This window comes from Nannospalax galili, unplaced genomic scaffold (genome assembly GCF_000622305.1).
Source record: "Nannospalax galili isolate Female #2095 unplaced genomic scaffold, S.galili_v1.0 scaffold443, whole genome shotgun sequence".
In the NCBI taxonomy this organism is placed as follows: domain Eukaryota; kingdom Metazoa; phylum Chordata; class Mammalia; order Rodentia; family Spalacidae; genus Nannospalax; species Nannospalax galili.
Window position 1 is genome coordinate 977,117 of NW_008352479.1, and position 24,190 is coordinate 1,001,306.

The 24,190-nt window shown below is 45.0% G+C and overlaps 1 protein-coding gene across 1 annotated transcript in view; it reads left to right on the forward strand.

Moving 5' to 3' along the window:
• Window positions 1–225: 225 nt before the first annotated feature.
• Entpd3 (ectonucleoside triphosphate diphosphohydrolase 3) overlaps window positions 226–24,190 on the forward strand; it is a 36,769-nt gene continuing 12,804 nt past the window's right edge. The window contains exons 1-7 of the mRNA XM_008849432.3: window positions 226–409; window positions 1,224–1,275; window positions 5,471–5,598; window positions 12,517–12,634; window positions 18,135–18,285; window positions 20,209–20,368; window positions 21,236–21,469. Coding sequence (XP_008847654.1) covers window positions 1,236–1,275; window positions 5,471–5,598; window positions 12,517–12,634; window positions 18,135–18,285; window positions 20,209–20,368; window positions 21,236–21,469 — 831 coding nt within the window. The 5' untranslated portion in view covers window positions 226–409; window positions 1,224–1,235. The remainder of the gene's footprint in view (window positions 410–1,223; window positions 1,276–5,470; window positions 5,599–12,516; window positions 12,635–18,134; window positions 18,286–20,208; window positions 20,369–21,235; window positions 21,470–24,190) is intronic.

Here is a 24,190-nt window from a genome sequence, read left to right on the forward strand (position 1 = left end):
CAGCGCTCATCTCTCTCTGCTACCTGACTGAGGACTGCCTCACGCTCCTGCCACCGTGCCTTTCCTGCTGTGATGGACCGTGCCCACCAACAGCGAACCAGAATAAAGTCTTCCTTCCTTAAGTTGCTTTTGTCACATATTCTGTCTTAGCAATGAGAATAGTAGCTAACACAGGGGCAGGCAAGGATTGGCGTTTTCCACGTGGCTCTGGCCCCCTTCCATCTTCTTCCAGGACCGGCTGGGATGAGGTGGGAGGAGGAACTGGAAAAGGTGAAGAGGTGCTTGACACTCGGGGGCGGTCCCCAGCGAGAATGCGCCACCCGGCCGCCTCGCCCCGCCTCCCTAGCTTCTGGGGCCTCCGCCACCCCTGGCACTAGCCGCCTTTCCTGAACCGAAGCGCAGTGCGCAGGTAAGGTCAGGGGACCAGCGCCGCCGCGAGGGAGGGAGCAGCGGGCTGAGGGAGGCTGGGAGCCTGGAGGGAAAGACCTCGAAAAGGGTCGCAGGCAGGTACCAAAAACCGGGATCTGGACACTGTCACTGCGTGGGGAGAGGACACCGGCTCCCCCAGCGCCCCACGACCTGCAGATGCGCCGGGCGCGTCCACACCCGCGGCCGGGTGGAGACGTGATCCAGAAGAGGTCCCTACCCAGATCCCAGGGCGCTGGACGCCAGGGCTTGACAGCTGTCTGCTTTTCTTCCCATGGAGCTGAAGACACCCCACGGATCTTTAGCGGTGACTGCAGCCACCAGCAACACACCAGTGCGAACCGGCAGTGCTGGTGTGCTTTGCAGGGCAGCCCAGCTCCGAGCTCACGAACCATCTTTTCTAACAGGAAGATTTGTTCTGCCGGGTGCTGTTCACAGGTGGAGAAACTGTACAGAGGAAAAAGAAAAAGAAAATATAAGCGGACAGAAAGACAGAGATAGAGAGACAGACAGAAACACACACATATGCTTTCGTGATTTTATTTTCGAAATTGTGCTGGGTTTAAAGTTTGAACGTATGGCTTCCCCCAGACTTACATTTTGGGGCGGGGAGCCTGCAATTGAAGTTCTAGTCTCTTTTACTCTATGAAGCTCTGATTTGAGCTCACTGTGCGCCCCACCCCCCAATTCAATTTAGAGGACATGAAGTGTGTTTGATCTTACTGAATCCAAATTTGTTTTTAAACTTCTGAAGTATTGGGCCGTATACACTGTCATTCTGTATTCTCCCCCAGCAGCTGGGGGGAAAGATGTTCACCGTGATGACCCGTCAGCCATGTGAACAAGCAGGTAAGTGATGCCACTCAGCCGGCAGCAAGTTTGGCTTTGTCCCATCCTGGAAGAACCCCGGCTTTGGTTCACAGTTTTCCATCCCTGTCTCCTGTGAATGACGGCTTAACCTCATTGTTCCAAGACTCTGTGGCTCAGCCAAGCTTTGCCCCTGGCATTCCTTAGATAAAAGTAGTGCTTTTCGCCAAAGCCATAAGAAACAAGGACTAACATGCATGTTTTGCTTAAATGGTTTTTCCGGTTTGTATAATCCATTAATTTGGCTCTTGTGGTTTCCCTTACCTAGCCAGCGTGTGTAAGGTTTGTGTTAGTCTATTGTTGACCTGGGGATGAATCCTGACATAGTTGAATCCTTCCTGTATTTCTGTCCAAACATTCTTACTGGCATAGTGCCTGCTACACCCTCTAGCCCCACTGGGGACCAGTGTTATGTTGCACCCAGAACTCTCTCTCTCAGAACTCTCTCTTTCTCTCTCTCTCTCTCTCTCTCTCTCCCTCCCTCCCTCCCTCCATTAACCATCACAGCAGCCTGTAAAATATAACTTGAGAGCTACCAAAAAGGCTAATGTTAAGACAATTAATTGTGACTCTCTTGAGAGCCCTTACCTACACTTCTCTCTCTCTCTCTCTCTCTCTCTCTCTCTCTCTCTCTCTCTCCCAAGCTTGCTGTGCCTGTCTCCCCAACTCTTTCTCTGAGCTGTTCATGCTGTGATCAATTCAGTAGGCTCTCAGCTCTCCACACTTAGGCAGGCACCTGCAATTAGCAATGTTTGCCCAGCCCTAACTACTGCATGGCTCTGGGCTGTGTTTCTTACATGGATGAGACCTAACCTTGTCTGTTTTGCTTTGTAATAAGCTTTTTTTGCTGGGGTAAGTGTTTGCTTAAGGTAATCATAGCTTTTCTCTTGGAAAGTGCTGAAGCCCAGGAGATTTAGGAGGTCAGCCCCGGGGGCGGTGGTCAGGAAAGTGCTTATATATCACCCCCAACTCCCTGTGAAAAGATGTTCCTTAGCCGTGGCCTAAATTGCTGATCATTGACTCCCAAAAGGATATGAGTTTAGGACATAAAGACCAAGTTATATGAAATATTTTGGAAAGGGAAATCATACTTAAAGAGATGGTTTGCATGGAGTTGCATGCCCCCCCCCACCAAAACAAAAGTAGTTTGAAACTTTATCACACATGCTGTAACATCCCACATACAGGCCAATCTGTCACATTCCTTCCTGAGGAGGAGCTAACTGCAGATTAAGTCTCTACCAGGTCTTGGGGAAAGAAAATCCCTTAGCCTCTACTACAGACACTGATGTGGTTTGAAAGTGAGTGTGTTTGCCTCTGTGGATTCGCTGTTTCCTGACTGGTGGACTTTTATTTAGAAGTACAGAGGAGTGATGCAGGAGCCCTTCAGATCCTCCAAAGGCTAACTCTACAGGGTTCGGCTTTCCCCCAGGCTGATAGATGCCTCTGTAATGAGGAACTTGTGCATATGTCACTTTTCATACCAGGGCTAATTCACAATGGGGTGGATTCCCAGAAGTGAAGTTTGGGGTCAGGTATGCTTCTTTGAGTTTTGGAAGAAGGTGTTCGGTGACCATCTTCGACATCAGGAAGTGTCTGTGACTATGTATATGGATAGGGTAGAAGGAATTGAGTCCCATGTGGCTCTGCTTTCCAAGCAATGAATGAAGAGATGCAATTGGATCTCGGGGCTGTGTATAATTTGATTAAGGTGGTACATACATGCCTTTGTTTTCTTCCAGGAAAATGTCTCCTAGAAATAAAGAGGAAGTCGAGCATAGGTTGCAATGATCTAAGGGGGAATGTTCTGGAATAGGGCAGGATGCACCCACAGCTGTTGAAGAAATGTAATACTAGAAATGAGCTATAGTGTTCTCACACTGTTTGGCAGCCACAAGGCCACTGAACACCTGAAATGTGACTTAAACAGCCACTTTGTAAGAGAGACATTGGTATCCTCTGATCTAATTTTAGTGTCATATTCCAGCCATTGATACCATCAATAGTTATACCTCAGTAGTACCACCAAGATCATTATTTAGTCAATATTTTGTGGCTGGTTGGTTAGTTGGTTGATTTTTCCAAAAAACAGGGTCTCATGTAGTTGAGGCTGACTTTGAACTCTCTGTGTAGCTGAGGCTGGCCTTTAACTCCTGAATTTTCTACCTCTCCCTTTTGAAATGCTATATTACAGGCATGTACCATCAAGCATAGCTTTAAAATTTTAATTAGCTGGCCTTTTAAAATTAACTAGGTTTTATCTCTTATAAATTATATATAATTTATACAGAGAGAAATGGATAGATCTTAAGGTATACCCTCAAATTGCGTATTTGTGCCTTCTGAAAATATATTTTAGGATTGTGTGTGCAATTTTTTTTGTTTCTTTTTGCTTTGGAAGAATGCAATTCTTTTTTAAAGCTTTATTTATTATGTGTGTGTATGTGTGCCTATGTGAGTTTGCCCTTAGAGGTCAGAGGGCATCGGATCCCCTGGAGCAATTGTCACCCACTTGATATGGGTGCTGGAAACCGAACCCAGGTCCTCTGCAAGAACAGCGAGCAGCCTTAACTGCTAAACCATCTCTCTAGCCCCTGTGTATGTGATTCTTAAGAACTGCTTTTCAAAAGGGAGCTTGTGCCTAAGAAGCTGTTTTCCAATTTGATTTTCCAATTTGTCCCCAAAGGACTTTGAAAGGCTTGGTGATTTTTTTACAAATGCAGGTACCACAAACCCCAAATCCTGTGAACTCAGGCTTCTGTCACCTCCCTTTCCAGGTGAAGCTGTGCCCCGAGCCTTCAGGCTACCATTGTTTTCATTTGTGCTACCTGCTCGCTTTACAGTTTCATATTAAGTGAAATAATTTCTATTTGCTAATTCCCATGCAGTTCTAACTTCTTTCACGTCACTGTGATTAAATGAAATATTGTATCATGTTTTAATAGAAAGATCTGGATTTTAGTTTGCATTTAAAATTTTGTTTTACATTTACTTATTTGTGCATGTGTGTGTGTACATGCATACACATGAACATGCCGTGGCACGTGTGTGGATGTCAGAGTTTGGGAGTATGTTCTCTCCTTCTACTATGTGAGTTCCAGGGATTGAATTCAAGTCCTTAGGCTTAACCACAAGTGCCTTTACCTACTGAGCCATCTTGCCGGCCCCGATCTGCATTTTTAAAAATGTTGCTGTAAATATCTCAGAGATGACTAGTAATTTGCATAATATACTCAGAAATACCAGGAAGTTATCATGCATGCCTGCAAACACTGTTTTCGTCTCCAATTTGAGAGAAGGAATAAATAGATATTGAATTCCAGCTACTGCCCCACCCTAAAATTGTGCATCGAGCAAATACCATCAAGGATGTGGGGAAAATGAACTTTTATTCACCGCTGGTGGGACTGTAAACTAGTGCAGCCACTATGGAAATCAGTATGGAAGTTTTCTAAAAGTCTAATAATAGAGCCACCATATGACCCAGCTAAACCACTTCAGGGTATATACCTGAAGGACTCTAGGCATATCACAGAGATAATTTTCACATCCATATTTATTGCAGCATAATTCTCAATAGCCAAGGTGTGGATTCAGCCTAGGTGCCCATCAGCAGATGAGGAAATAGTAATAGATAAAGAAACCATGGGGACTGGAGAGGTGGCTCAGCAGTTAAGAGGACTGACTGCTCTTGCAGATGACGTGGGTTCAATTCCCAGCACCTACATGGTGGCTAACAACCATCTGTGACTCCAGTTCCAGGGAATTCGATGCCCTCTTCTGACCTCCACAGGCATTGCATGACATGGGTGCACTTACACATATGGAGGCAATACACTCATACATATAAAGTAAAAATAATAAATAAAATTTTTTTATAAAAAAGAAAACATAGCATAGATATAGGAGGTGTCTAAATATGATTAAGATGTATGAAATGCACAAAATGTAATAAAAATATATTTTTTAAAAGAAAATATGGCATAGACACACAACTGAGTTGTATCCTGCCATAAAGAATGAAATCACGACATTTGTGGGAAAATAGATGAAGCTGGGGATCATGTTAAGCCAAATAAGCCAGACTCTAAAAGACAGATGTCATATCATCTCTCACTTATGAAATCTATGTGTAACTCTGTTCCCCTTATGCATCTTCTGGATCATTCCACTGCAGGCTTCAGGGTCCTGTCCCGGACTCCAGCCATCATCACCTTGGTGGTCTTGCTTGTGAGCATAGTGGTGCTTGTGACTCTCACACTCATCCAGATCCACCACCCACAGGTCCTCTCTCCAGGACTGAAGGTAAGTGGGAAAACATTGGGAACTGGCTACAACATCAGTTATCCTAAAACCACAACTTAGAGAAATTTCTCCCCACCTCCAGCTGGAGAAAGTATCATGAGACCCAAGGTCTGGGGGTACTGGGTTTGTGATGCTTGGGATACAGATTGAGGGGTGATACTTTCTCTAAGGACTTGGTAACCTTGCTTTGACTTTGTACTGTCAAAGACAGTTGCAAGACAAAAGTTGCAGCCCAGAATTGCAGGTGCCTACACAGACTTGCTCATTCACACAGTTCCCATTCTCACAAGTGTGATGATTCCTGGGACCATGCAGCCTGATCATGGGTGAATACCAGGAGATACGGTGCCTTTTCTCTAGAGAGTTGAGAAATCTTCTTGTGCTGTTTGTGCTGTTTCTCTTGAGTCTAGGATACCACACAAGCATGACCCTTTCAATCTCATCCCTGCAAAACCACTAAGGACCTTACACATAGGTCCAGTGGTCAGTCTGTCCCCAAATGAATTTTTGCTTGATTTCTGGCCTTCAAAATGAGAAGATAAATGGTGGTTCCACGGGGGGCTGCCAGCTGAATAGTGGAGATTCACTGTGTCCTTCAGTCATTTTTGGTAGGGGTCAGCAAATGTTTTCTGTAGCACACCAAAGGCCACTTAGATGCTCTGCTGCTTGTTGTCCTTGGGTTTGGGGCTCATTAAAAATGTATAAAGTCTTCTTAGCCAGAGGAGGCTCCATTAAGGGGCCAAGTAATTCGGCTGTGTTATTTGAATCTCATTTAACACTTATACTTGACCTCCGTGGGTAGGTTTCATCTGATATTCTGAGACTCTTTTCTGAAGGGTTAGTGTAAAATCCTTCAGTTGCAGTATTGGTTCTTTGATGGCATAATTTCCTTAAAAATCTCAGTCCTGGGGGCTGGAGAGATGGCTCAGTAGTTAAGAGAGTATCTGCTCTTCCAGAGGACAGGAGTTCAGTTTCCAGCACCCATGTCAGGTGGCTCACATGCACCTGTAACTCCAGCTCCAGGGGATCTGACACCCTCATCTGGCCTCTGCAAGCACCTGCACTCATGTGCACATAACCGCACACAGACACACACACATACACACAATAAAAAATAAATTAAAATATTTTTTAAATAATCTCATCTTTTATGAAGAGTATGAAGAAAAAAACCGTAAATCTATGCAATTGTCCAGTGATGAAAGTGAAAGGAAAATAAATGATCTGATTTGAGACATAGACTAAGGAGAGAGAAGCTGTCTCTGTGTTCCCGCCACTGCATTTCTCTATGAACTGTGCAGTCAGGACTGTAGCTAAGATTCATACTTTGTCTTGACACAGTATGTGCTTCTGTTTGGTTTAATGAGCATTTTCCCCCCTATTTGTCTCATTTAACTCTTTCACCAACTGCAGAAGGTGGGCAGTGTGACCACCATGACCCCATTTTGCAGATGAGGAAATAGAGATTTGACTAATGAGTACCGAAACTGAAAACTAATGGGTATAGAACTGAAACTCCAGCCCTTGCTTCCCAAGACCAGACTCTCTTCCCTGACCTCCTACTTCCCCTAACCCTGAGTTCTAAATGGAGGACTCAGTCTTGGATAGGAGCACAGGGAGCAAGGTAGGGAGTGAGGAGGAAGGTGCTGATGCAGGGCATTTTGTTAAATTGGGGGGTGGGCAGTAAAGCTGGAACCACCCTTAGAATCCTGTCACTACTGGAGCCTCTGTTCTGGTCCCCATGTTCCAGAAGAACCAACTCTAACTGCTTCTAGCTCATCTCTTTCCATAGGACAAGGAAACAAGCCTACCCTGAGGCCGTACTCCCCTAGAATACCCTCTGACACCTGGCTTCTCAGAATGGTCTCTGTGCGTTACCTCCAGAGAGTGTATCTTACCCTTGGTCTGAGAGGTGGCCAAAAGGTAGCTGCTTACAGGGGTTGTACACAGAGCATAGATACAGGACCATGACTGGTCCCATAACATTATAATGGAACTGCAAACTTCCTGACACCTGGTGACACTGTGCCCTTGTAATGTCACAGAGCAATGTGGCTCGTGACTCTAGTGTTTGGTGATACTGGTACCAACAAGCCTACTATGCTGACACCTATGTACAAGGATGGCACAGACAATAGTGTAGATGCTTGTTAACAGATGACTGTGTTGCTGGTGTGTGTATTTACACTCTATACTTACTATAGAATGTGCTCATTAGTATTTAATAAACAGGGCTGGCATGGAGACCCATATTTATAATCACGATACTTGGAAGCTGAGGCTGGCCTGGGCTACATCCTGTCTGAGAGAGAAAGAAAGAGTTTTCTATCCATTCAGAAACCTTGCTCTCAGGCTCTGGCCACACTTGCAGGGCACAGGAAGTGGCCTGGCTCAGATGGTCTGTTCTGCTTGAGTGAGTGGATCAAATGTGAGGCAACAGATGCTCTGAGCCAATTGAACCTGGAGTAGATGACAGCCTGGGCAAGACGGAGTTCCACACACAGCTTTGCTTAGGATAATGAGAGACCTCTGTTCTTTGGTTTTACAGAGTATGCCAGGGGCAGGCAAGAGTGAGGCTGAATGATTGAGAGGGCTTCTTAACTGTCCGTAATGTTTATGCTTTCGTGCCATGGGTCCTATTTTGCCTGTGTGCAGCTAACAGTGGCTTATGAGGGGCTAGCTTTCCCTGTGCCTAGAATGTTTGTTACTCTCTTGAAAGGGTATGACACCTGCTCTTAAATTTAGCTTTGACTTGTTTGACTTCAGCTGATGCAAGTTTAAGAGCAGAACTATAAAAACTCAGTGGAGGGTCAGAAATATCCCCAGTCCCTTGTGTTTCTGGTCTGACTTGCTCCACAAGCTTGAAGAGTAAACATAATGTCATCACTTCTATTTCTCACTCAGGCCCCCACCTGTTTTACTACCATAAACTTCAAAATCTCCCTCTAGAAGCTTCTCCCACCCTCCCCAGCATAACCATCCAAGCACTTTGGGGCCTCTCTTTCTCCCCAACATCCCGGTGCCATTTTCTCTTGTAGCCACATGATGTCACTATTGAAAATGGGTCCTGTGTAGGCTTAATTTTTCAGGGAAGAACTTTCCCTCTGTGACCTGCTCAGGCCACGTGTTGGGTAGAAACTCACAGGCTGGCTAGTTCACATGTCCGTGCTCTGCTCTTACTTTTAATCCCTGAGCCAGGCTGGATGGAAATTATTCCCTTCCAGCCCTCATGAAACCTTGCTTAGTAGCCTGGATTTCTGGCACAATGTAAACCAGGTTCTGCCTCTTAGACAGCAAGAACTGGATACTTCTAGAAAGCCCTGGGTTCCTTATAGAAGTTGGTCTATCCCTCTGCCCCTGCCAGTTCTGCATATTCCTTGGATATGGTTTGGAGGGGCCTCCTTTCCAAACAGAGGTGATCTACAGCACCATATTAGGCCTCTATTACTGCACAGCCGTGCCACCAAACTTGGTTTCTTGAAATTTGGTGAAAGCCTAGGAGCTCTGAGAACAGGTCTGAACATTAGTGAGGCTGGGCTTAATCTCACATGTTTTCCATGTAACAAAGAAGATGGTAATTAACCTGTATTATGAAGGTAATAATGCTTATTAAATCACATCATGCAGTTCTAAATGCTCAGGAGTGCTGGTTATGATTCCTCCTATGACAGTGACAACAGCAAACCAATATGAGACAGCTGACCTTATGAGACAGCTGTCACCTATGACTTGCTTCAGGCAGATTACCAGTCTTCCAGTGTAGGACCATGGCATTCAATATAAAGGACTGTCTTTTTGTTTAAGAATTCCATATATGCAATAATGTGTTTTAATCAAATTACCTCTCCATTCCCTCCCCCAGTTCTTCCCCTGTCCCCCACCACTTTTTCCTCCCAACTACATGAGCTACTTTAATTTTGTTTTAAACCCACTGAGTCAGAGTCTACTTAGTGCTGTCTGTGTGTACATGGATATAAGGCCATCCACTGGAGCATGGGTAGCCTCTGGGGGCCACATCCCTGAAGAAAATGGACTCTCCCTCCCCCAGCAGCCATCATTTGCCAATAGCTCCTCACTAGGCCTGGGATTTCATGAGCCCCCCCCCTTCCACCCTGGGGTTCTGATGGGCTTGATCTTGTGCAGGTCTTGTGTGCGTGCATTTCGCCTCTGTGAGTTCATGTGTAGAAAACATTGTTTCTTATCAGCCCTCTACTTCCTCTGGCTTTTACCTGTTGTTACTCTTCATGCAAGTATCACCTGCCTAGTTAAGCTGAAAATCTTCACTCCCATCCCCTCTTCCCCAGTGGGTCCACATTGGATCCAGTGATTTAGGCAAATAAGCTCTAAACATGGTGTTAAAAGCTAATTTTTCCACTTTGGAAATGTCAGCTGGGGACTGAGGAGTCGGCTCACTGGGTAAAGTACCTGTTCTGCAAGCATGAGGACTTGAGTTCTGATCCTCAGCACCAGGCACGAGCCTACCATCTCAGCACTGGGAGGTAAAGATAGGAAGATCCAGGGGAGCTTGCTGACCAGCCACTCTAGGCAATCAGTGAGTTCCAGGTGCAGTGAGAGAGCTCATCTCAAAAAGTAAGGTGGGGAGTGATAGTGGAAGACACCAGCATCAACCTCTGGCTTCCACGTGTACAGTACATGTATGCTATATACATCAGTGGAGGTAGATCAGATTTAGAAGCAGAGTCAGGCATTGTCCATCCATCAGCAGGTGCTGGAGGCCCCAGCCCCTGTTGGAAGCTCCATGCTAGTTGGAATTACAAAGAGTACATGCTCAGCTTTCTTTCTGATCTGTCCCAGACCCCCAAGGCATTCTGGAAAATCATACTTACTTTGTGAGGACTGAAATACAGACTTGGGGAAAGGCACAGTCATCCTATTCTTTCTCTGCTTCTGTTTTGTGGGTTGGTACCAGACCTGGCAGGGCCAGTGGCAGAGGTGGTGATCAGCTCAGCAGTAGGAGGGAGGAAAAGAGAGCAGGCTAACACTGAGGAGGCTCTGACCTTTTCAGTGCCTGGCTTATCTTTCCTGCCTTCAGTTTCAACCTGCTCTTTCATCTCACTGGGAGCCTCTGCTTGGGGCAGATTCTGAACAATGGCAGCCTTGTCCACCTCCAGGGAGGTCAAGTCAGGATCCCTATCAGCTTCCTCAAGCTGAAAGGCTGAGATTAAGAGGCTGTTAAAGGCCAACAGTACTCTGCACTGGATTTTCTAGTTCAACATAATGGAGAAGCTATGGTGTAGGAGCTGCAGCAGCTATGTAAACATCTGCTCCCATTTCACATCAAACAAGTTTTCATAATGGGAGAATGCTGGAACTCTCTTCCAGGTCTAGAATCAGGAGACTGGTTAAGTAAATTATTTTATATTTCAAGGAAGATGTGATGGATCTGTTCAAAGTGGTGATATCTGTTTTTACTGGTAGAGGTGGTATTCATAAAATACTAATAAAAATAGGATAAGAAATAAGATAAGAACTACTGATAATAGCAATACACACAGACACACACACAAATCCTGTGTAGTTGTGTACAATACGATTCCATGTAGATTTTAAAACACACAACTATAGCCCAACATGGTGGCTAGTTCCTCCCTTCTGTAATTCCAGCACTTGGGAGGCTGAGACATGAGGATCAAGCTTTTGAGGCCAGCCTGGGCCACATAGGGGGAACTTGCCTCTGAATAAATATGTAAATATGTACATGCATGGATATATAAAGCCACATGCAGAGCAAGCCATTAGACAAGATAAATATAAGGGGTTAAAACAATAACTAGGTTTGAAGGGGCTCTGTTGGCTTGATTTTCCTTTCTTTTCTCTCATATTTTTTTCTTTATTTATTTTACTTGACTGTCTTTTCTATATGTGATAATAGACCTTCCTTTTTAGTTATTATTATCATTTGTGTATGGTGTGTGGGGTGTATGCATGCCACAGCATACATGTCGAGGTCAGAAGACATCTCTCTCCTTCTACCTTTACATGGGTTCTGTGGATCAAACTCAGGTCTTCAGATTTGTGAGGTAAGAACTTTTCCCACTGAGCCATCTCATACCCCCTTCCCTCTTTTGTGAGGTAAGATCTTACTCTGTGGCCAGGCTAGCCCAGAACTTACAACATTCCTGCCTCAGCCTCCTGAGTATTGGGATTACAAAAGTGGGCCTCCACACTTGGTTGATGACAGCCTTTTGAGAGGCTCCCTACCTGTCAACTTGTTCATATCCATATTACCAAAAGTGGGAGCAGGCTATCAATATGGTGGAGTTATTTCCCCTTCATCAGGAACACTTCATTCTGAGGGCTGATTTGTTGTCTTAGTTTGTCTCTTATGAGAACTTCCTATTGTTTCTTTCCAGTGTCCTTTGGTTTTTCATCCTCACAGTAAGCCTGGACCTTTGCTGAGACCCCCATGTCTTCACCTCTGTCTTTAGAGGTCTGGATAAAGGGGGAACCAGGATGTTTGGTTCTTCTTCACCATCTCCTTCAAGTTCAAGTCTCAAGTTCATTTTCATATTAGAATCACCTGGGGGTTATGATGCTGCACCTGTTCTCAGAGATTTGGACTTCTCTGTCTTGTGTGAAGCCTTGGCACTGGGCATTTTAAGGCCTTCCAGGGGATTCTTACACATGGCCAAGGATGAGAGCCATGCCTTGGAACCTGCCCACTTTATCACATCCCTTCCCTGATGTCCAAGGAGCCGAAGTTGGTTTGGAAATAGTTTTCTCTTCTTGATCTGTCCCTAAGTGAACAGTGTGCATTGAGGTATTCAAGATTCTGATCTGTCTCTGTGTCTCGCTGTCTTTATGTCTGTCTGTCCCTAAGTGAACAGTGTGCGTTGAGGGAGATGAACCTTCAGAGAGGCCTAGCCTGCTTCTGACTTCTTTTCCTCTTTCATTTAGTATGGAATTGTGCTGGATGCCGGCTCTTCCAGAACCACCGTCTACGTGTATCAGTGGCCAGCAGAGAAGGAGAATAACACAGGTGTGGTCAGCCAGACCTTCAGATGCAGTGTGAAAGGTAAGGTCCGAGTATGGAGTCACCTCAGTCCAGTTCCTTCCATTTCTGACTGCTGTCTTCTCATCAGTGGACATGAGGAATATCAGGGATTGTGAATGGTCTGAGATGTTCCCTTCCTCATTGTCCTGGGTGGTGGTGGAAGACACAAGACTCCTGCGTGAGAAATGGAGGGCTTGGTTCCTCACAGTGACAGTAAGAGGCAGAGGGTCAATGTTTTCTTTGTGTGGATTCTCCAACTCCCAGTTCTCACAGGGTGATGTCAGGAGAGCCACGTGCTCCTTGCTGTGGGCTGTGTTGCAGAAAAGAAACCCTGGGGCTAAGGACCTGGACTGTTGATAATGGGCGGTGAGCATGCCTGCTTTTGCTCTGGAAAGAAACACCATCATTCCAGGTGGCCCACAATCACCTGTAACTCCAGCTCCAGGGAATCTAACACCTTTTGGCCTCTCCAGACACTGTACTCAGGTGCACAAACCTTCACACAGATGCACATGCACATACATAATTAAAAATAAAATAAATCATTTTTTAAAAAAAGAAAAAAGTTAGGAGGAGACAGTTTGATATTTCAATACATGTATACAATGTGTACAGATCAGATTCGGGTAATTAAGATTTCCGTCTCCTTATTATGATGTTATGTTTGGAGCCTAGTTCAAGTTCCTCTTTTTTAGTTATTCATAAAATGGATAACAGTTTATTGTGACCATAGTTGCCCACTGTGCTGTAGAAGGCTACATTCCTTCTGCCTAGCCAGATTTTGGCACCAATTATCTGGCCTTCTTGTGTCCCCTCCATCTTTCCCAGCCTCTGGTAATCACTACTGCACATTCAGGTCTAGACTTTCATTACATTCTTTTACTTATTTGGGAAGGGGAGCACACACAGCCATAGTATATTTGTGGGGGTCAGAGGACAACTTGTGGGAGTTGGTTCTCTCCTACAGTGTGGGTTCTGGGGACCAGACTCAGGTTGTCAGGCTTGGCAGGAGGCACCTTTGTCCACTGAACTTTTCTGGCTCCTTTTTGCTTGCTTTTTACTGTGTTGCTTGATTTTTTTCTTATGGATTCATTGACGTTTCTTAATTCAAATCAGAATATGAATATTGTTTTGTCGTTGCTAAGACATTCTTATAGCCTGTATTTCTCTCACATAGTGACTAATGGCTCTATCCTCTTTACTGTAAGTGATAAGCATTTCATTCTTTTTATGGCTGAGTAATATGCCATTGTGTATATGTACCACATGCAGTTTGCTCTTTTAATTTCATCTGATGGTGAATATATCTTTCAATAAGCATAAGCCCTATATTCTTATGTCAGTATAAGTACCCATCTCCTTTGTGGTTTGCTATTTCTGATGTTTTATTCGAGAATTCCTCCCCTATCAGGAGCTCATGGAGATTATTGAAATTTTGTAATTGTTTTTCAAATTTTATAATTTTGCCTTTACAATGAGGCTTTCAGTCTCCATAACCAAGGTCACATGTGTGTTGATGTGCTCTTAAAATTTTTATTTTTTTTTTATGTGTATGAGTGTTTTGTCTGCATGTATATAAGTGCACCTGTGTCATGCAAGGCCCACAGAGGCCACAACAAGGCATCAGAGCCCCTGAAACCGAAGTTATAGATGGTTGTTAGGCACCATGTGGGTGCTGTGAACTGAACATGGGTCTTCTGCAAAAGCAGCCAGTGTTCTTAGCTGTTGAGCCATCTCTCCAGCCCCCAGCATGTGCCTTTCTAAAAGCTACTATTTTATTTGTTATACAACCATGAGGACCTGAGTTCAATCCCTAGCAACCACATTTTAAAAGAAAGAAAAAAAATACAGGCTTACCTGTAATTCCAACCCAGGGGAAGATAGAGATAGGAGGATCCTTGGGGTTTGCTTGCCAGTCAAGCTGAAGCATTGAGCTCCAGGTTCAGTGACAGTCCTTGTCTCAAAAAGTAAGGTGAAGAGTGATTGAGGAAAACATTAAAAATTGACCTCTAGGGAATGGAGAGATGGCTCATCAGTTAAGAGTACTGGCTGCTCTTGCAGAGGGCCCAGGTTCAAATCCCATCACCCACATGGCAGCTAACAACTGTCCATAACTCCAGTGCTAGGGAATCTGATGCCCTCTTCTGTCCTCCACAGACATTGCACCACATGGGTGCACTTACATACATGCAGGCAATACACTCATACATAAAAATAAAAATAATAAAATATTTTAAAAATTGGCTTTTGGGCTTCATACACACACACACACACACACACACACACACACACACACACGTAAATAGACAAAATCCACCCTCTTCTACTTTAAAGTATAATACTCTTAGAGTTGACCAGAAGCTTCTCAGCTGATGTGGCCTGGCTGGGGTTCAGCTGTACTCTTAGTCCACAGGACTGTAGGCTAGAGACTGCAAAGTTGACTGGCCCCACCTGCCTCCATCATTTCCCTAGTGAACTGTCAGCATCTTAGAGCTGCTGCACTGCAGAAGTGGGAGGCACAGTTGACCTTTCCCAAGAGGGACCAATAGTGTTCTTTGGGTTTTCAGGGGTGAGCTCTGGTTCTCTGTAGAGGGGAGCTTGCTACCCTGGCACACAGAGGTTGCAGGTTAGATTTTCAACAAACACATGCTGTGACAGTTTGGAATGGAGGGAGGTATTGGAAATTCTAATACTGAGGAGTAGTGCTGTGGCTGGAAGGAGACTGAGGAAGGATGAGATGAGTCTGACTTCATTGCATCAGAGAAAGCTTTCACCAATCAGTTTCCCTGTACTGGGCTGGATGGGCTGGCATGGCTGGACCTCTGCCCTCATCATCACAGCCCTTGGATGTTTGCCACACTGGAAGGAGCAAGACCTTGCATGATGTAGCTCTCTGTTGCTGAGTGCCTCCGTGGCACATTTCTGGGTTGACCACAACAGAGTACTGGAATGTTCCTGAGCACTGTTTGTAATTCTATCCCCTTCGTTGAGCTAACTTCTGAGCGATTTCTTCCTCTCCAAGTGAGAAAGAAAGCAGTAGTATACTCCCTCTTAGAAAGATGGGGCTGGAGAGGTGGTGCAGAGGGTAAAGATGCTTACCACCCAGCCTCAGCTCAATCCTGGAAACACATATGGTAGGAGAGAACCAAATCCCATAAGTTGCCCTCTGAATGCCACATGCACATCCTGGCATGTGTGCCCCTCCATACATTACACACACACACACACACACACACACACACACACACAATAAATAAATAAATAAATAATAATATAAATTTTAAATTTTTTGAGACAGGGTCTCTCTGTAGCTCCAGCTGGCCTGGAACTCATTATATAGACCAAGCTCACAGAGATCTTTTTGCCTCTATCTCCCAAAGTTGGGATTAAAGGTGTGTGTCTCCATGCCTGGCTTAAATTTTTTTAAAATAAAAAGACCTAGTAGAAGGAGGCAAGGATCTCTGTGCATTCAAGTCTAGCCTGGCCTACATAGCAAGTTCCAGACCAGTCAGGGCTACAGAGACTTATCTAACCAACAACAAAAAAGACCTACTTTTATTATTTTTAATTTTATGTGTCTGTGTGGGTATGTGCATGTGAGTGCAGGTGCTTGCAGAGGCCAGAAGAGGGCATCAGATCCCTGGAGCTAGAGTTATAGACAGTTGTGAGCCACTAGACATGGGTGTTGGGAACTAAACTCAGGTCCTCTGGAAGAGGATTATATGCTCTTAACTGCTGAGCCATCCTTCTAATATAAGCTCTAAAACATTATCCAACCTCTCTGAGCCTTAACTCCTAAAACTAAAAAAAATGGTGATAATAGTACCTACTCCGTAAGATGCTTGGAAAATCCCCACCCCCAACCCCTGAGAGCAAATGCCCAGCATGGAGTAAGCACTCAATAAGTGTTAGCTGTCTGAAACACCTACTCCAGAGATTCTGGGATCCTCTTGCAAATGGCCACTGAGTCTCATAGTTGTAAGATTTCTCTCTTTAGAGACTGGAGAAATAGCTCAGTGACTGAGAGCCCTGGCTGCTCTAGCAAAGGACCTGCATTTGGTTCCTAGCACCCACATGGAAGCTAACAACCATTTTTAACTCCAGTTCCAGGGGATCCAACACCCTTCTCTGGCCTCTGCAGGCATTGCACTTATGGGTACACTTATATACATGCAAGCAATACATTCTTACACATAAAATATAAATAAATAAATAAATAAATATATAAATAAATAAATAAATAAATAAATAAAATTTTTACAGAAGACTTCTGTCTTTAGACGGGAGAACAAGTGAGCCAACTCCCTGTCAGTGGCACTATAACTCTAGGGGGAGGTGGGACTTTACAGCAAAGGGTCATAGGCAGTCCCTCAGGAAGAGTTTCTTGGTCTACCCTGTGATTCAGGGATGAGATAGGGTCACAGAGCCCTCACCACACCCTTAAACAAACTTTTTGTCCTTTGATCACTGGCACCTCAGGAATCCATACATTCTTGGAGGGACCAGAGACCACAAACTGCAGCTGAAATTACAGAGTAGAAGCTTGGCAAGTGTCACTCCCTCGAGGACACGTGGCTTCTCCAATACTAATATGGGCTTTTGGTTTCTCAGATGTAGGCTTCCCATGAGCCAGCCACAAGGGCTGGTGAACATGTGCTCACCCAGCATGATTTTCAGGGCTTTAGACCCTCAGGACTTTCCTTCCCTGGGGGTTCTGGGTAGGTTTCAATCCCTAGTTGCTGATACTCTCTGTTAGGTCACTGGGCTTTGCCTCTGCCAGTGGTCTCTGTTCTGGTGTCTGTAGCCCTGACTGTTGAGAGGAAGCCACTCCCTGTGGGACCTGGTTCCCATCACATTCTGTGTGTGTGTGTGTGTGTGTGTGTGTGTGTGTGTGTGCAGATGCACATGTGTGCCCAGGTATGTGTGTTTGTGTGTGTGCATGGCCATGGCAGCCAGAGGATTACCTCAGTTGTCAATCCTCAGGTGCTGTTTTCTTGGGGTGTTTGTTTGGTTGTTTGTTTTTGTTTTGAGACAGGGTCTCAAAATTTGGGAAGTGGGCTGGCTGTCCAGCCAACGAGCCCCAGATAATCCTCCTGTCTCCATTTCTCCAAAACTGGGATTACAAGCATGCTTTTTACATGAGTTCTGAGGATCTGAACTCAGGTCCTCCTGCTTGCATGACAAGCACTTTGCTAACTGAGCCATCTCCCCAGCCCCTGACTTTTAAAGTCTGGGGATGGGGAGATGACTCAGTAGTCAAGAGCACTAATTGCTCTTTTTGAGGACCTGGGTTCAATTCCCAGCACCCACATGGTGGCTAACAACTATCTATAACTCCAGTTGCAGGGGAATCCAATGCCCTCTTCTGACCTCCACCAGCATTGCATGGCATGGGTTCACTTACACACATGCAGGCAATACAGTCATACACATAAAATTTAAATAGTAAAAAAAAAAATATTTTTGATGTCTTTTTACCATTCTGAGAAATGCTAATGCATTCTGACTGTTTTCTCGTCAGGCTCTGGCATCTCTAGCTATGAGAATAATCCCCAAGATGCCCCCAAAGCCTTTGAGGATTGCATGCTAAAGGTAAAGGACCAGGTCCCACCGCACCTCCATGGATCTACTCACATTTATTTGGGAGCCACGGCTGGAATGCGCTTGCTGAGGTAAGGGTTCCCAGCGCAAAGGAGCTCAGATGACCAAACCAGCAAAGAGTGTGTTAAACTTTGTCAAGAATGTCACTCTATTTCTGGGAACAAGCCAAAGAGAACGAAGCCCATATTCTGTCATAAGTTTAGTGGCTGGGAAAATTTTAGCCATCAGCTTCATACCCAGAAAGGAATAGTTCTAAAAGTGGGTCCCTCCTCTCAATTGGTAATTTTACCAAGAAGTCTGGAAAAGGTCATGTTGACATGACATCTGCTCACCAGGTATCCTGCGCTTCGTTGAAGAATAGTTGTTTTTGGCACAGGTGAGCAGTCAGCTAAATTCTGTGGTAAGTTCAGCCCTTAGCTACAGCGCTTCTGCCTTCCCCTGTGCAAAATGTCCCAGAAAGCTCGGCAGGATCGTGGAATGTCTGTCCCTTGCTGCAGTCAGAGCCTTCGGAATTGTTGCATAACAGATATCTCATTTCATCCAACCTGTTCCTGATAAATTTGTAAACATGACATGGAGCCCAGTGGCAGTGTTTTCTAATATCTCTTACATCTTTTTGTTTGTTTTGTTTTATTTGCGACATGGCTGACTCTGTAATCCCAGCTAGCCCACAACTATGTAGCCCAGGATATCCTTGAACTTGTGGAGATCTTCCTGCCTCTGCAGGCGCCAGCCACCTTGCTCCTATTTTTTCTCTATTTCATTCTTTTTTGTTTTGTTTTGCAGTGCTAGGAATAGAACCCAGGGCCTTGTCCATGCTAGGCAAGCACTCTACCCCAAAGGCACATCTGCAGCCCTCTCACCTATATTTTCTCATTATAGTATTTCCTTGGCCTTAAAATAAAATAAAAAGTTTCAGAAAGGAACAGGAAATGTAAATCTGTTCAGGGTGCAGGCTGTTCCAGGCACTCTGTTTCTAAGATACTTATGATCCCAGAGAGATAACTATATGTCTTGGTATAGAGAAAACACAAAGGACAGATGAACCCATGCATTTAATAGGACCATGAAGATGGACTGGTCATGGTGGTGCATGCCTTTAGTCCCAGCACTCAGGAGGCAGAGGCAGGTATATCTCTCTGTGAGTTTGAGAGTAGCCTGGTCTACATAGCAAGTTTCAGGCCAGCCAGAGCTACATAGTGATACCCTATCTTTAAAAAAAAAAAAAAAAAAAAGCAAGGCTAGCTCAGCAGTTAAGAGCACTGGCTTCTCTTGCAGAGGACCTGGATTTGGTTCTCAGCACCAGCACACACTAAGTGTTTCACCTTTCTTCTCCCACTAACTAATGAGAGTCATCTCCAAGTGATCTTTGTCTGCAGGGTAACAGGGCAGGTAGGCACTAAAATGACAGTGGATGGTAACACAGTGCTGTCAGGCATCTACAGCCACACGATGGTGATTTTTAGTTCAGGGACAACATGATGAAACTCCTTGTGAAACCCTCCCAAAGAGCAAAGACAGGTAGCTCAAAGCTTAGCCCTCTCCCTTTCCCCCTTCCTCCTAAGCCCACCTTCCTTTTGGTGAAATGAGGCTCCTTCCTACTGTGCCTCAAGATATAATGCAGGCTGCTCCTGTGCCCTCTCCAGCCTTCCTTCCTCCACGGACCTGAGCCAAATCAATACAGATAAGGAGCCCTTCTGATTAGCTGATTACTAGCAAATGGACCCAAACTGGCAGGGAGGGAGAACAAACAGACCAGTCATCAAAAACTGTTTTCCTACCTGGGAGTTTGGCAGGTTACAAGTGCATCCTGCGTTTACAGCAGCCCTGGGAGGTTTCCACTTGTAAAGGAGGTCACCACTATGCACTGCACTGATTTGGAAAATTGTCCTGCCAGCAAGGGGCTGGGGGGAGGGAGCTCGTCACCTAAGGGAGCCGATGGGAAGACCTCGGTGCCTCAGTGCTCAGCCTCTTGTGTTCTGTGCCTTGCGTAGGTTGCAAAATGAGACAGCAGCTAATGAAGTCCTTGCGAGCATCAAAAGCTACTTCGAGTCCCAGCCTTTTGATTTTAGGGGTGCTCAAATCATTTCTGGGCAAGAGGAAGGGGTGTATGGATGGATTACAGCCAACTATATAATGGGAAATTTCCTGGAGGTGTGTGCAAAAATTTGCATGGTTTTTAAAATCTCGCTGTTTATCCTGTCCCTCATGGGTGATAGCTGAGGCGGAGGTACATGCTCAGAGGGCAACGGGTCATATGTCAGGAAAGAACTTAGGGACAACAGCTAAGAAAGGATATTTATATACCAGACCAAACACATGGGCGAGGGGGGAAACGCATCACTTTGCAAGCCTGGGAGGAGATCTAGGTTGAACACCAGATTCTGGGTGTTTAAAAGGATAGTTTGAAGATGACCCTTCAGAAAAGCTCCATGGCTACCTAAAATTTACAGAGCCCCTACACAGTCTGTTTCCAGAGTCCCCAGAGAGAAGGGAGTTCTTACTCTGTGTCCCACAGTCTCTTTATAGTCCAGTCCCCTCAAAGGATACTCAAACTCTATCCCGGTCTAGGCCTTTTCTTTTTTTTCTTTGTTACCCTTCAAGTGTGTTTTAAAATCTTAAATTAATTGGCACAAATAATATTTGGGAACTCTCATGTGAAATTTCGTGCATCTAGCCTCTTCTGGCCTCCTTGAAGTTGAAAGGGACTTGCCTTCCTAAGCAGGACGATACAGAACCCAGACTCCTTAGTTTGTCACATACACACACACACACACACACACACACACACATCCCATCCCTGTTACAGTTCATCAACTGCATGCATTTGTGACTGGGCTGTTACCCCATTCAGCTCCTATAGCCATTTGAACTCACAAGCCCTGAAATAAAAGGAGAGGACCAGCCCTGAGAGTGCCCATGTTGCCCTGCCTACCTGTAGAGTCGGGACTTGGGTGGAGATCCCTGGACAAGCAGAGATGGTGTCTCTGGCCTTTCTTCTCACTTCCTATTCCCATGCAGAAGAACCTGTGGCACATGTGGGTGCACCCACACGGAGTGGAGACCACGGGAGCCCTGGATTTAGGTGGCGCCTCCACCCAGATATCCTTTGTGGCAGGAGAGACGATGAGGCTGAATGCCAGTGACACGGTGAAGGTGTCCCTGTACGGTTACACGTACACGCTGTACACACACAGCTTTCAGTGTTATGGCCGGAATGAGGCTGAGAAGAAGTTCCTGGCGATGCTTCTGCAGGTACTGAGTGGGAGGGTCCCAGCTGTGGGAGGGGGTCCTCATCCACATCCCATCAGCAAAATGATGGAGCAGCAGCATCTTCTAATGTATTCCTGGGGTCTTCCCTCTCCCCCCAGCTCCCTTTATTCCTCTGTCGTGTTGACTATTTCCAGCAGATGTAAGAACTAGGGAAGATCATTAACACGATAATTAAGTCAATACAGTGGCTGCTATGCCAGCCTGGGGACATGAGTTTGGTTCTCTGGTGCCCATATTGAAAAAAATAAATACAGACAGGGTGGTACATACTGTCATCCCAGCACTAGGGAGGCAGAGACATACAGGCCCCTGGGGCTCCCTGGCCAGCCAGTCTCACCTACTCAGTGAGTTCCAGGCCAGTGAGAGACCCTGTCTCAAAAAGCAGGTGGGGGCTGGAGAGATGGCTCAGCAGTTAAGATGGAGTTCTGCTCTTGCTGAGGACCTGGGTTCACTTCCTAGCACCCACATCCAGCAGCTCATAACTACCTGTAGCTCCAGTTCCAGAGCATCTAATGCCCTCTGCAGGCCTCTCCAGGCATCCACATGTGCACACACACACACACACACACACACACACAATCAATCAATCAATCAATCAATCGATCGATCGATCTTAAAAGATTGATCTTAAAAGCCGGGAATGGTGGTGTATGCCTTTAATCCCAGCACTTGGGAGGCAGAGGTAGGTATATGTCTTTGAATTTGAGGCCAACCTGTTCTACATAGTGAGTTCTAGCCCAGTCAAGGCTATACAGTGAAGTCTTATCTCAAAACAAGTAATTAAAAATATAATAAAAATTAAAATAAACAATGTAAATGAAACCTGATGAACAGCACCTGAAGTTGATCTCTGACCTCCACACATATATGTGCACATGTGCACACATGCACACACAAACACACACAGAAGGATGACCCAAAGTTCTAAATGTTTTATGCATGATTCAAGACCTGGGATCCTTTTACAGACAGAAACTAACTCAGTTGGTACATAAGCCTGAGAATTTTGAGACTCCCCTGGGCATAGACAAATAATATTAGTGATCATAAGAGAAATGCATGGGACAGGACAGGGTCTGCACTGGACCAGCTTCCTTGGAGAAAGGTCTATATTTGGCTTGGAGTCCTGGAGGTGACAGAGCTTCAGTGCAGCCAAATTCCATCAAGTTGGTTGGCAATCCATAGTGCATGTATTCTAGGGTACAGACGGCTGCAGTAGGCTCCCGCTACAAGGCTGTCACTTGCATAAAATCAGCATTAATAAATGTCAGTGTGTGTGTGTGTGTGTGCATGTGTGCATGCGTGCATGTGTGCACACACATGCTCATGCACACAAGCTCCATAAATAAGACCCTGGAGCCCCAAGTTCCAGTGTCAGGGAACACTAGGAACACTAACTTCCACTGTTGTTGGTCTGCTAAGATGGATAAGAGGGTCCCTGACCTACTGGAAGGTGTGAGGATGACCCACCAGAAGCCACAGGCTGGCTTCCAACTCACAGTTGTTTATGTTTCTATTTTATGTGTATGAGTATTGCCTGCATGTATGTAAGTGCACCCAATTCATACAATGCCTGTGGAGGTCAGAAGAGGGCATTGCATATCCTGGAACTGGAGTTACAGACTCCAGTTGTTAGCTGCCATGTGGGTGCTAGGAAAAATAATTTTTCTCATTATTTTATGTGTATGAGTGTATTGCCTGCATGTGTGTAAGTGCACCATGTCATGCAGTGCCCACGGAGGTCAGAAAAAGGTGTTGGATTCCCCCGGAACTGGAGTTACAGATGGTTGTTAGCTGCCATGTAGGTGCTGAGAATCGAACCCGGGTCCTCTGTAAGAGCAGTCAGTGCTCTTAACTGCTGAGCCATCTCTCCAGCCCCTAAAAAAATTTTTAAGAAAAAATTCACCATGAAGAAAACAATAAGTAGTATATTTTGTAGCTTTGAAATAGAATACAGTTCAAATCCAATTCTTTATAAAAGAGACTCTAAAGATAGAACCAAATACATTAAAATCTTTTAGCATAATATACAAAGAGCATTTTAGCTGGGCGTGGTGGTGCACTTGGAAGGCAGAGGCAGGTAGATCTTTGTGAGTTCAAGGCCAGCCTGGTCTGTATAGTGCGTTCCAGACTAGCTGGAGCTACAGGGAGACCCTGTCTCAAAAAGACCAATCAATCAATCAATAAATTTTAAATAAAATAAAAATAGCATTTTATACCCTAGGTAAATCCCGACTTATTTTTAATTTTTTTATTTACTATTTTTATTTTATGCAATGACTGTATTGCCTGCATGTGTGTAAGTGCCCCTGAGCCATGCAATGCCCACAGAGGTCAGAAGAGGGTATTGGATCCCCTAGAACTGGAGTTATGGACAGGTGTTAGCTGCCATGTGGGTGCTGGGAACCAAGCCCAGGTCCTCTGCAAGAACAGTCAGTGCTCTTAACCACTGAGCCATCTCTCTAGCCCCACCTACTTGTTTTTAATATCAATAGATCACAGATGGATCAATGATTCATATATATCAAAGAGGTTTATTTGTTTGTAATGGCAAAATGATAGAAAAGTATCTCTATGGTCCTTAACCAAGTTATGGCTTACTGGTACTGTGAGATATTGCACAGCTGCTTAAACAAAGAGGCTGTCACACATACACAACGAATAGAAGGAGCACAAAGATTTTTTTCAACATTAGAAAAAAAT